Source organism: Formica exsecta, unplaced genomic scaffold, assembly GCF_003651465.1.
Source record: "Formica exsecta isolate Colony F162 unplaced genomic scaffold, ASM365146v1 scaffold690, whole genome shotgun sequence".
NCBI classification, from domain to species: domain Eukaryota; kingdom Metazoa; phylum Arthropoda; class Insecta; order Hymenoptera; family Formicidae; genus Formica; species Formica exsecta.
The window spans coordinates 157,260-171,116 of record NW_021853456.1 but is presented as its reverse complement, the minus strand read 5'-3'; the positions used below and the strand labels follow the sequence as shown (position 1 = coordinate 171,116).

At 46.0% G+C, this 13,857-nt stretch overlaps 1 protein-coding gene across 6 annotated transcripts in view; it reads right to left on the bottom strand.

Annotated features, from left to right (window-relative positions):
• LOC115243135 (dachshund homolog 2) overlaps positions 1–13,857 on the bottom strand; it is a 198,405-nt gene that overhangs the window by 58,162 nt on the left and 126,386 nt on the right. For all 6 annotated transcript variants that reach the window (XM_029819883.1, XM_029819878.1, XM_029819879.1 and 3 more), the window contains one exon: positions 11,829–12,056. In XM_029819883.1, the coding sequence (XP_029675743.1) occupies positions 11,829–12,056 (228 nt within the window). The remainder of the gene's footprint in view (positions 1–11,828; positions 12,057–13,857) is intronic.

Here is a 13,857-nt window from a genome sequence, read left to right as displayed (position 1 = left end):
AGAGAGAGAGAGAGAGAGAGAGAGAGAGAGAGAGAGAGAGAGAGAGAGAGAGAGAGAGAGAGAGAGAGAGAGAGAGAGAGAGAGAGAGAGAGAGAGAGAGAGAGAGAGAGAGAGAGAGAGAGAGAGAGAGAGAGAGAGAGAGAGAGAGAGAGAGAGAGAGAGAGAGAGAGAGAGAGAGAGAGAGAGAGAGAGAGAGAGAGAGAGAGAGAGAGAGAGAGAGAGAGAGAGAGAGAGAGAGAGAGAGAGAGAGAGAGAGAGAGAGAGAGAGAGAGAGAGAGAGAGAGAGAGAGAGAGAGAGAGAGAGAGAGAGAGAGAGAGAGAGAGAGAGAGAGAGAGAGAGAGAGAGAGAGAGAGAGAGAGAGAGAGAGAGAGAGAGAGAGAGAGAGAGAGAGAGAGAGAGAGAGAGAGAGAGAGAGAGGAACGAGAAAGGAGAGAGAGAGAGAGAGAGAGAGAGAGAGAGAGAGAGAGAGATTTCTCTCACACACAGTTTATCGAATAATAATATAATCCCTTAACGACCTATACAGAGAAAAGATAAACGAGGGCAAGAGAGAGAGAGAGAGAGAGAGAGAGAGAGAGAGAGAGATTTCTCTCACACACAGTTTATCGAATAATAATATAATCCCTTAACGACCTATACAGAGAAAAGATATAGCCTTTAACGAGGGCACGCACCTTTCCCTTTCTTACGCGCCGCTTAATTATCGCCTGCCATTACAATTTAATCAGGCCGGCGATTTCGCCGTTACGATAACGCAACGCACCGATTTTATACGAAGAATTCCCCGTCTTCTACGAGAGAATCTCGAAACAGCTCCTTCTTAATCCTTCTGTTTTATTGATTTGACGCACGCTCGTCCGGCAATTTACGCGTGCTGGCGTATCGCGTGCGCCGGAAACGGCACGAGTTGTAAAATCGCGGGACCCACCTCGCCTCCGAGAGGCAGCTGCCCTGTTTCCTTTCCCCGGGCCCTCACCCGCGTGTCACTCGAGACCGTAATTAACAATCGTTTTAATGAATTCGCTCCGGCTATCTTCATCTTCGCAACACGTTCGAATTATGAGCACGACGGAGACGCGAAACGGCGACGCTTCGAGGTGCGCCCTTTATTCGAGAGAGAGAGAGAGAAAGAGAGAAGAGTGTCTGCTTATTATGACCGGGCAATAATTCCCAGTATAAAATTATCATTAAGATTGTCGTTGCGTTGCGCGGAGAACTGTCCGCTCGTTATCTCGACAGGTTGCGCAGAGCCGGCACAGCAGGAGAAAAACAAACGCACGAGGATGATTCCTCGCAGTGTCTTTCAGATGCGAATGCGTCGCTTAAAACGTCGATAAATGTGTGCGGCCATACAACGTGACGTTAAAAGTGCCTCTGTACATTATACATGCGACGCAGGTGTAATTTAAAATTATATCGCAGTTTCGCGTTATTAATTTTATTGATATCGCATAGACCGATGACACATTTAACATTATACCGTGTCTTTCATTTATCAGCACGACGCTGCATATTTTCAATACAATTATAATTTATAATAAAAGATAGGTAATCTAAAGTAAGATTAATAATCCAGAATATCACAATAAGATTATTTGTAATTGTTTCTTTCTTTAAAAATATATAAGAATTAATTACTATGAGAAACTAATAAAAGTCAATATACATATATCATAGTTTTTACATCGCGTGCCGAGAAAGTGTCGAAGGGATTTGGTTCTCGTCGGCAATGATCAGCGTCTCGTTCCACGTCTTACCTTTCTTTCTGCATACGATCGTAAATAACCGTCCGATGTAATAAGACATCAACGAGTGGCTCAGCACCTACGCGCCGATACCATCTTTATGAACATGAACAGTCGGAAGTTGTATTTTCTTTTGAACGCGCCGTGCCGGGCAACCAACCAGTCAATTATATATATCAGCGAGTTGATTCGAATAAATGCACTTTCCGCTAAAGATAAAACTGATACATTTCTCAATGCAAAAAGCACTTATACAAAAAATTAATTAAATTATAATTAAATACGTATAAGTGAATAAAAAAAGAGACGTGAGAAAGAAAAGGGACAAGCTAATGCATGCAATGTCTCTCTCTCTCTCTCTCTCTCTCTCTCTCTCTCTCTATTGTTTCGTCACGCTCAAGTCCGCGTCTCGTCGTCTAATCCTTCGCTGATGTCGCGCGAGAAAATTAGCGTCGTAGGCGCGGATTACCGCACCCGTTATCCGCGATTATACGCATTAGTTGACGAGGGGAGGCGTCGTTTCGAAATCCAATTATCGCGTCACGGCGTGGAAAAAGAGGCGTCCGACGACATTTTCACACGTCGCGATAATCTCAAAACGCTCAATCTCCAAAAGCTGTCTCTCTCTCTCTCTCTCGTTCTCTCTCACTCGCTCTCTCTTTCTCTCTCTCTCTTGGTCTTGTCTGGCTCCTCTTTTTATATCGTACTTTTATCAAAAGTCGATGGCAATAAAGCGTGCCCTCGCGTGCTCCGTGCGACCGCTTCGCTCTCTAAACGCGACTCGATCGCATCGCGAGTCAAAGCGGTCAACGTCTGTAACAAAATATTCGTTCCTCGCGGCAATAAACGATGTCGTTAACGACACACACATACACACGCGACACATATACACAGTGTTCCCTCTTCTCTTTGTACTTCTCTCACGCGCGGCCGTTACTACTGCCCTTTTATTGCCGGTAAATTACACGCTTTATTCAACCGCGCAACGACCCGAAAGCAAACTGTATAATTGAACGGTAGTTAAAACTGCGGTAGGTCAAGTTCCTCCTTTTTATTCCGGTCCTATCCGGCTCGCCTCGTCTTCTTCCTCGTCGTTGCTGCTGTCGTCGCCATCGCGCCTCCGTCGTGTTTTATTTTCAACGTCGCGCCGTATCGATATTGGCATCGCGACGTTTTCTTTATAATTAATTTTCTTTTGTCTCGCAGGCCAGAGATCTTATCCGCGCGCGATCCGGAAGTGGTTTTAATTTAATTCTGCGGAAAACGCAGCGAATTAATTGATCATCGCCGCGGCGGCGATCCCGTGCGACCGTCTGATTACGAAATACGTACGAAAATTGCGATAATACGCGATGCGTGCGTGTACGTCAGAATTACACTGAAATTACGCCACCGGGAGCGTAATTAATTTCGATCGTTATCGCGCGGAATCGGGACGATTCCGAGAAGGGAAGACGCGCGAAGGGGAAACGTGTTGCTTCTCTGTCTCCACGCGAGAGCCTATAGAGACCCTCCACCTCTTCCTTCTCTTTCTTCTCGCGATGACACTTAAATACCGACGGTGATAAAATCCACCACACGGTGAAACAAAGTCGTCGGACCAGGTGGAAGGAAACAGAGAGAGAGAGAGAGAAAGAGAAAGAAAGGGTCGTACTCCTCGCTTTCGTCTTCTCGTCGTAAATTTTCGTTTTATAATCGTCGTCGATGCGAAATTACCGGAGACAAAGATTTCTTTCCGCAGAAAGACCCTTCGCGATCGTTTTCCCACGTACAATCAAAATTTGTTACTTAATTCCAAGACGTTGTATGTGCAAGGTGACGGCGATGTGACAATCGAGCGCCGGGATCGATGTCTCCGCGATCGTTAAATCGAGAATTTAAGTGACACCTCCGTCGAGGTAACGTCGCGGTTTATCGTTGTATCTCGCGAGGTGATATCTCTTCCGAGATTGCGAATCCAGAAAAACATTTGATAATTCATAGCGCAAGTGATCCAATCGGCTCGTTAAAATCAACGCGATTTTTCTCGATGAATTAATGCTTCTCGATGAAGCGCTTAATGTTACTTATATGATAAATCCACGAATACATATTGAAAAGAAACTTGTAGCTAGCTCCCTATCCATTTGTGCTGGTAGGATTTAATATTATTTAGGAGGTCATTAAAATGAAATTATATCCCCGTTAGACAGACACACAAATATCCGTGGCGAAACGAACGCGGCGGAGCCAACGAAACTTATTTGCACGCTCCGGCAAGAAGAAGCGCGGCCTGTCCGAGGACGAGGGGAGCCGCGTGGTCCTTTTATCGTTAAATAAATAATCAACTAGTTGTTCCCCGTGTTAAGCATAATTTATTAGCCTGACTAGAGAGAGCACACTAGGCCCCTTCTCTCTTAAATTCTTTCATCTCTCCGTTTCTCTCCGCTTCTTCTTTGCTACGGCCTCCTTCCACCTCCTCCTCCTCCTCCTCCTCCTGTATCTTCTACACCTCCCGTGCTCGTTTCAGGCACGTCTGGAGCGGTTTCTCGCGATGGTGCGCGTTTCAGACCGCAGATCGTTTATTCTCCGTTTTCGCCCTTTCTCTGCCCTATCTCGATTCTTTCACGTTAGTGGCTTATGCTGAGAATACAGAACACGGTTTCCTGCTCCTGTTTCTTTAATTGACAATCCACCACGTTCTCCACAGCTCGGTTCCCCGGGTGGGAACGTATCGACATTCACGACCGGCGACATCGTATTGTTCTTTGAGATTTTTACATTTATACTTTCCTCTCTTTCTCCCGTACGAGATATCTTTCGCGCATACCTCTATCTGTTTCTCTCTCGCCGCGTATATCCCATGAACATGTGCGTACGTTGTTCTTTGTGCATTCGTCGATTTACCTTGCGATTTACGAGTAACAACGGGGCCCACTGCGACCTGGGCGCCAAGAAGTCTCATTAGAGATGCCTTTCTGGACATTGAAAACTCGGTGTTCGAATTCGTCCAGAAACGAATTTGCGAGATTTCGATAGAGGAACAACGTCAACCCATTATCAGAAAATGTTTAATTTTTTTAAACAATTGTTCCGTGTAATTGGATTTTATTATAACGTAATGAGAAAAAAAATATAATAAAATGCTACCGATTCTGTGAAATTAAATTATGATTGATAATGGATTAAAAATACGCGAAGTTAAGGGACGTGTAATAAACGGTTCAGGCATTCTTCGACAATTTGTAGTCGATGTTAAGGCCAGACTTCTGAGTTATAAGCGCACATGCAAAGGATCGTGTCGCGCGCAACGGGAGGATAGTTCCGAGGATACCCAAAAAGCATACACGATCGAGTCGGATGCAACAAGAGGTCGGATGCAACAAGAAGCGGCATCCTCCTCGTCAATTCTGTTACCGCCCGGTCAAGTGAGAGTTCAAGTGGATACAGGACGAAGGGATACGAGAAGCGGGAGTTACGATTTCGCCGATCAATTTTGCAATAGCATTCCCTCTTGTCGAGCGATCATTCTCACGTCGTTCTCTCTTTTTTTTCTTTTCACGCCACCTTTTGCATTCTCTCGCGAATTCTCGACAGGAATCTATCTCGGTTTCGCTCCGAAAATAATTAAATATTTGTTTGACGGCGTCGGAGACCAATGCGCTATGCTTAACGATTGTCTCTAGGTCAGAGATCAACTCTTCCACGAGCTCACATCCAAGACTGATAGAGATAGACAGATAGAGATTGCGAGCGTATTTGTATATACAGGGCCTTCTCTTAAATTATATATATATATTAGAAAGAGTAACGCCAACATGACGGCGACGGCTATACGAAGCGGCACGAAGAATAGCATGGGAACTATTATGCTTATTAAGGTGGAAAGTAATAAATTATAGGCGGCTAATAATGGGAACCGCGAGAGGCGTAATTGATGTATGCAAAGGAAGTTGTTCTGGTCTGGCACCGTACGCTCTTCTCGGATACGCGTGTAAATATATATCTATATAATACACGTAATGCATGCGGAAAATATTTAATGACTTAGAGAGAGGCTCGCTGATTCTTTGCTCTGCGAGCTTCCTCAGCATCTCTTACGCCGTCGTCGTGGTGTTTAAAATTTGAAAACTAAATTGTTTAGTATACATGTGCTCAGAACGACGCAAGTGCTCCTTTTATTTGCTATTTTCCTCTTCGTTTTATCTGAGAGAAAATTAGCTTTCCTTGCTTCTCTCACAGGGCAATAAAAATGCCTGCTAAGCGCCACCATATAACGATTTCCCGAGATGCTCTATGGCCGTACGAGAGAGAATTGTGCGCGACGAAGGTCAATAAATCGATTTCATTCTTAATTAAATCTAAGACAATACCGGCGTTAATTAAAGCAAACAGTCGATGCCAATAAAAGTCGGCGAGATGCTATAAAAGTGGCGATTTACAGCTTTATCGAATTGCGTAAATCATTTTTCGCGCTTCTCGATTTATGTTTGTTACACGACAACCATTTATGGAAAAAAAAACCAGTTTTATTAATTAATTAAAATTAATCCTGTAATGTGCATGGAACAAAAACAATAAGTAACAATGAGAATTCTCGATCGCTTATTGATTCGCTATAAGATAAGAAGAGATAAAGAGCAAAAGAGAGAGAGAGAAAGAGAAAGGAAAAAGTATGAAGGGAGGGAAAAAACAAGCGTGCCGTTGATACACGTATGCGTACATAATTTGCGCGATAATGGCTGCTCGCCGTGCGATATAGAGATAGCTTCGGTTAAGCTAACGTATCCCTTCGTGCACGAGGAAGAGAGGAGGGTAGGAGGGTCGTCGGTTGGCAGGGTTAAGCATAAATCAATCAGTCTGCATTCAACCGCGAGTCGAGAGGAGGCAACCATCGAGAGGCTCGAACGTCTCGAAAGTACTACGGTAGGTGGACGTCCGGAACGTTTGTATCAATATTTCTGTTTGCACTTCGAAATATTTACGCCCGCCATCCCTGTCTTATCAGGGATGAAGAGACATCTATCAGAGAAGCTTCCGGTGAGTCGCAAAAGAGAGAAACGCGCGAATATATATTTTATATTTAATATTCAACAGTATACGGTTTCTCTAAAAAAAAGAAAACTTTTAAAATTTATTATAAAATATTAACATTTACTTTGAGGTATTTTAAGCTTAAGGCAATATCGACAATCAGAAGGATTTATGATTGACGACATTGGTTGCGTGACTCTAATGGCTCTCGATTGCAATGCAGCTCCCATCAACGTGAAAAGCGATCTCATCTCGTTTGTATCTCTATGTATCACGACAGTGGCGTCGGTAATTCGCGTTTCATTCGTAACGCGGATACCTACTCGATAGCCCTGTGGTACGAGCGGTCGCATCCTGCTCCTCCATCGTGCCGCACCGTCGCTCGCGGTAATAGGATTTCACGTGAGCGGAGCCTCCCAAGCAGCGACGGCCAAAAATCGCAGGATTTTATGTAGCGAGGTGCGGTTGCCGCGCTGAGCAGCCACCGTGGTGCACGGAACGAGGATGAAGAAGAGGAGGAAGGTGGAGGAAAAAAAAAGTCGCAAAAGAGATATAAAGAAAGCGGGAAGACGAGGAAAATAGCGAAGAATAGGGTGAACAGAGAGAGAGAGAAACAAAGGGCAATGGCAGAGGAAGAGTTCCGAAGAGAAGGAGAAAGAGACGTTGTGGGGCTCCTACAATTTTAATTAACCCGGGTACCGGACACACAGAGCCGATCGCGATCGAATCGGGTGCACGATCTACAAGGAATCTACATAAGATCCTCCACTCGCGGCTACAACTCAATCCCCTCTTTATATTCCGCGTTCGAGTGGAGCCCTTTAACCGGGGACCGGTGGGGCCCGCGCGCCGGACACACATAATCCCGCTTCCTACGCTTCCCTTATCTCGTCGAGGATCGAAGATAGTAGCCTCGTTGTCGCCGCGCTCGCTGGCTGGCTCCTCGCCAGGATCTCTAGGCGGGCTCATATTGTCCCTCGTGCGGCATGTAACTTACCGGCGGCGCGAGGGGGATGGTCTCCTCTCCTTCTCACGAAACTCTCTATCTTGGCTCCGAGAGTGTACTCGCCTCGCCCGTAACGAGCAAATATTTGAACGATAAATGAGAATAGCGCGCATCTTTGATAAGAACAGGCGGGATCGTCACAATTGTCGTTTTTTTTTTTTTCCGATTGAAAGGGAAACGACGCGTTAAACTACAACGAGACTGTGCTTCGCAAGAATTTCTATCGACGCACACAAACTTGATTATAATTCCAACAAAAATTATGGAATACGATCGACAGCCGCAGAGAAATATATTAAATCAACGATCTCTTTACGGTCTCCTTTTTTAATCATTCATCTGGAAAATTATCTGCATATGATTATCTTCGAGCCTATTCAATCGAGCATTCAATTCGAGCGTGCTATTCCGCTGACATTAAACGCGTAACGCTCGGACGAGCGTCTTCGTAATGAGATCGTCGCGATCTTCGGAGCGTGTTCTGGGTGTTCGCGCTGCTCTCCCCGTATCGCATGCATAAAAATCTTCGTACGTGTCTCACGGTGCATTAGCGCGTTTACGAAACTCGAGTCGAGGCGCGACGACGGGAGAGGATAAATAAACGCTTTCAGATCTTCGACATGCTTGCGAGAGCGTCACGATGGTAACTCGCTCTTTTTAGGGCAACAACGTCGACAGTTCTCAATCCCGTCTCTACGGTAGAAGCAATCCGCTCGCGTTAGAGACAGAGAGAGAGAGAGAGAGACGGAGAAAAAAAAGAACGAGTAATATCGACAATATTCCCTCATCGAAGGCATCTCCACCGGATTGGCTTAAAACCGACGAGCAAATGCGATGTATGTACGTGCCTGCGCATTCGTGTGTATACGTGTGTGCGCGAGCATGCGAGCGCGATGCACGTACGAAGGCGCCCGGATCTCGTGCCGACGGAGATACGAATGCACCCATACGGCTGAAGGTTGGTAACACGATAGTGGCCGTATGTAAAACCATCTGGTGTAAAACGAGCTGCTCGTTCGAGTATTAAATCGGACCTCTCTTACTCTCTTTCCGATTACTTCCCTCCCTGTCCCACCGTCCTCATCGTCGTCGTCGTCGTCGTCGTCATCGTCGTCGTTGGTTGCCCGCCAAGCCACGTTCTTTTTTTTTTTTTTTTTTTTTTCTCTTCCCTTCCTCCATACCGCAGCAGCGCCCTTTATCCGCCTCCACCAGTCTCCCTTTTCTCATCCGGCCTGTCGATCGACTCGCGCTGAGATCTCTGCGTCGCGCACGCGGAATCCGGATCAACAATAACCACCGCTCCGCACATTCCGAGCTTAACGTCACAACGTGCGCCAAATGAATTCGTTAGCGTTCACGTGCCCCCGTGTCGATTCCCCGACCGCCCGATCGAGCGCGTCCCTTCTTATTAAAGTCCTCGTGCTTACCGAGCGTGGAACGGGAAACGAGGTCTCCCGATGTTGATATCGCGCGATCAATGAATCACGGACTACCGGTAAATAATCCGGTTGAAATATCTTGGCGAATGACATTGATAATATATCAAATTGGAAACTAAATAAATGTATGCATTGTCATAATATTAAGGATTCTTCCGTTTGTCCATTACGATTTGCTCGCAGGTGTCGCGCGATTTAATGGGAATTCACGATGTCGTTAGCGGGACGTCGAGAACGCCAAAAGGAAGGCACGAATTATGCAAGTGAGTCGTGCACTTTGCAGCACGAAAAAGGCACAGTCGTCGAAGACTGTTCGTTAAGTCGCGAGGTTGGCGGCGAGCGGCGAGGGGGCCACCGGCCATGGGAAGCGAATCGTCGATTTCTTTTTATCGTATCTTTCTCTCTCTCTCTCTCTCTCTCCCCCCTCGGGAATCTACTCATCTCCCCTGCGAATCCACGCACACGTGTAACTACGGGAAGCTGCTTAACCGCCGCCGCCAATGCCGAAGTCGCGATGCCCGACGCATTCCTAACGTTAATGCCGGCAAACGCATTAGTTAACGACCCTGAAAATGACACTTTGTATCGGCTAATGGGTAATTAAAGTCCCGTGGTTACATTTCGCACGGAATTTATTAAACGCGCCGCTGGGACGCGCGACTCCGACACCGGATATCGGACGCACGTTTATGGGAATCCGCCGCTTAAAACCTGCGAAAACGCAGATAAGGAACACGCTTGTACATCGAGAGCCCGCCCGTTTCGCTGAAGATTGCGATACATCGGCCAGTCTTTCTCGGCCGATCCGAGAGTCACTGATGTGCGCGCTTGGAACTCGGAGACTACATTCGGCGCTAAATGTGGCAATTTTATTCCATTTTATAACATATAAAATGTTGTTTAAAAGGATTATAATTTTAAAAGGGAAATATGTGTGTGTGTGTATCTAAAGAAATGCCAAATATCATTTATATTTAATATACGTTTATAATTATATGCTAGATGACATTTATATCCCAGATCTTTTAGATTACAGATAATTCAACGCTAACACCGCGATATGAATATGAATTTTGTAACGGTCGAAGGTGGCGTGTTGCGAAAACGGAAGCGGATATAGCCGATCGATGACAGTTCGCGGACGAATTGTCGCAAAAATGGATTTTGCGTGAAAACATCTCGAGCATGTTCTTTCCGCTCTCTTGGCGCATGATTCGCCGATATTACGTCGAGGAATTGCGATCGCTCGGCTATGAAATCAGCTTCATGTTTTACGTGTCGTTTTGCGTAGCGCATTTTATTCGTATATTCCTTTTTCTCCATAATTGCATCTACGAGACGTTCATGAATCAGCGATTATCGACGATATACCTCGTCCTTTACATTTCGCAACGAAGCTTAGACAATAGAATTATCGCATACTATTAGCAATAACAATTAGCGACTATAATGGCAACTCGTTTATATCTAATGACATATAAGAGGTACATGGATACAGATCGCTGGATACGCGTTATCATCGTTTCCATCATAATGAGATTTTTTGTCACAATTAAACCGTGATGATATTTTTCGATCGATATTTAATAAACGACTCGATAATTTACATCGAAATATCTGTTTTATCATAGAGTTATTAATTCCATCTCAGTGACGAAGAAACCTCGACGCGTGAGAGACGACTACGCGCCGTTTCTTGCGTCGAACCCTCTCTTTTTTTCGCGGGAAGAGCTCCCTGAGACGATCTCGCGACGAGGATATTTAATAATAACGCCGGCGTTATTTATCACGCGCCGTTAATGAGAAAGAAGTCGTATGCTGCACGTCATCTCGTGCCGCACCGATTCCTCGTTCTTAATGGGCCTTGCCTACGTTCATCGTAATCTACGGTACAGACTCTATCTACGCGACAACGACATTTAAATTTATCCTCCGAGTCGCTCGCACGCTCGCAAACGGCACCTCGTCTTTGCGATGCACCGAACACAATATTTTTTTTTTTTTTTTTTTACGAGCGATATTTCACCAGGGAAGGTCACGTCGCTTTTTGCGCAAAATATTTCGTTTGCACGAATCACTTTCGAGAGTTGCCACTCACAAACGGGGGGACGCTCGTTTTATTGACTTTAGAATTTCGCAATAATAATATGCATTTCGAATTACTATCTTACGTTGTACATACTTTAGCGCACGGATATTAAAATATTTTATGCGCGAGGAGAAGCATCGAGTATCGACGCGTACACTAAAGTTAAACATCAAGATAAAAAGCAAAATTCCGTACATCATTCACCGATATTTGTCTTCGCGTTTTTATTTTACGAATCTCGCTTTCGGATATCCAGCTCTCCCCGATTACGCACATTACCATCTCCATTTCGCGTGTTCAACATCTTAACGCGATGCAAACAAGACAAAAGTTGAAGCGTAAGGGGGAGGAGATGCGATAGATGAGGCTGTGAAATAGAGAGCAGGGAGCGCGGAGAGGAACTCGGGGGGAGGAGAGGTGGGTCTCGGTCGACGGGATAGGGACTAATGCCTCTTAATGTGGTTCTGGGAGAGCTGGAAGATAATGAAATTGTGGAGAGCGCCCTCAAGTGTCTTAAGAAAGCCCTGCCACTGACCTTTCTCGTAGTTGATTTGCCTCTCCTGTTGCCTCGCGTTGTCGGCCGCGACCTTGAGCAGGCCCTGGATATTCCTTAGCAGGGTCTCCGTACTCGAGACCGAGGGGTCCTGGGCGCTCTGAGACACGGCGACCGCCGCCGAGGCTATCTGCGAGTAGTTGAGGGCCTGGGGTGGACTTTCCGAGCCCGGTGCCGGCAACGGCAGATTCTCCGGCACGTCCGACAAATCTGAAAAGCAAGATTTCTCATCTCATTTCCGCCCAAGGAATCTTCGGCGAACGCGAAGAAGAACGAGAGGCTGTCTGTGAAAAACGCTCGCCGGCGATAAATAAATGCCGTCTATTCTGTAAAAAGCGCCGAGCTCATTTCGCGTGAGATTCTTTCCCCGCCACGTTGTCGAGAGCAAAACGTCAATGATAAATTCGCCGCAACGAACGTCGAACAACGTCCGACGTAAGGGAAGGGCGGGCCCCTCCCGACGTGCGAGACTTATATCGCGTGCGTGTCTCGGAGTCGTAATCTCGCGACGACTACTTGTTACCCTTCGCCACTTTTTGATTTAACGTCAACACGGGCGAATTAAATTCACGGATTGAACGCTACACGGCGTTCCTCGGACGATTAGTCGCGTCTCGGCCGACCTGTTTAGCATCTCGCTATGAAATATCGAGGAACACAACAAAACATAATTATCGATGATTTTGCACTATAATTTACAGCTCTTATTCGATTATCCATATAAAATTATTCTTACAAGCTACGATAAGATGTCTACAGGTTTCTCATTATATTGCTAAAAAATTGCTCTAAAAAATTTGCAGCAAAATAAATTCCTAACTTAAAGTATCCTGCTAATAATGAAATTACATATATATGTCTTTTTGATAACTGAAAGAATAGATAAAAAAAAACTGGGCGCGGAACACTTCGTGGAAACATGCTCTACTTGAAACATTGACATTCTGCCGTTGCACACGTAGTCGCCGTATTTTAAGATCAGCGAGAAGAGAATCCGGCGGAATCGCGCGCCGGAATAAAGGATGCCTTATGGTTATTGCCGAAGAGGCCGGAGAGAGAGTGGCGATGAGACAAGATGTCTGCGTGGGTTCTCCAGACTTAAGTGATCGCTCGCGGAACAGACCGGCCCGCACCGTAGGCCTTAGCAGCCCGGCTGCTTTACGGCTGGTGATACGTGGTTTATTGTATCGTCTTTTAATTATCTGCGCGCACCTACAACGCCACTCGGTAATCGCGGTTACTTATTGCCATTGGCCGATTTAATGCTCGACGCGCGTCTTCGGTGTTGGCCGGCGTCTTTTGATAGGGAAGCGCGTCGCATCTCCTTTCCTTTCGGTTCCCCCCCGTCCCCATTTAAAACCTCGCGCACGATCCTCATTTCCTATCCTTTTTTTCAGCGCATCCCGAGCGCCTATATCTTCCGCCGCGGCCCATTACAATTATCAGAAGAGAGGGAATGAGTCTCTCGGAATCTTTCCGCCGCGAAGGCGGGTGAATCTGTTCGTAGCCTTTCGAATCTCTTTCTCTCGACGACAGCGCGATGGGACCACCCCATGGGATGAAAAAAGCGGTAAGCAGCCAGGAAAAATTATCCACAAACGTAAGTCGTAAATATGTATCGTTCAAGACTTGAGAAAGGAACAATTTATCTCTATTTGTAGCGAACAATCGGGCTTGGACTCGATCGAGAATTACCAGATGCTGAAAATCGAGGAGAAATTGCGGTAAATCCGATTCCGAGAATGAGAGCGGGAGATAGTGGCGCGTCTCATTAAATCAGAACTGCATTCCACGGGCGTGTACACTCCCACGGGCGTTCGATGGGGTTCTACTTAGATCATCCGTGAGCACTCCGCAGGTAGGATGATATTCATGTTGCGTACGACACGCTGCGAGACACAGATTTGATCCCTTCTCCCCTCCCCCTCTCCCACCTCGTCGTACACGGATTGCGCCGGAATTTATACGTCTAACTCGCGCCTTTCGCGGAATTTAAGGGCCCACTAATTTG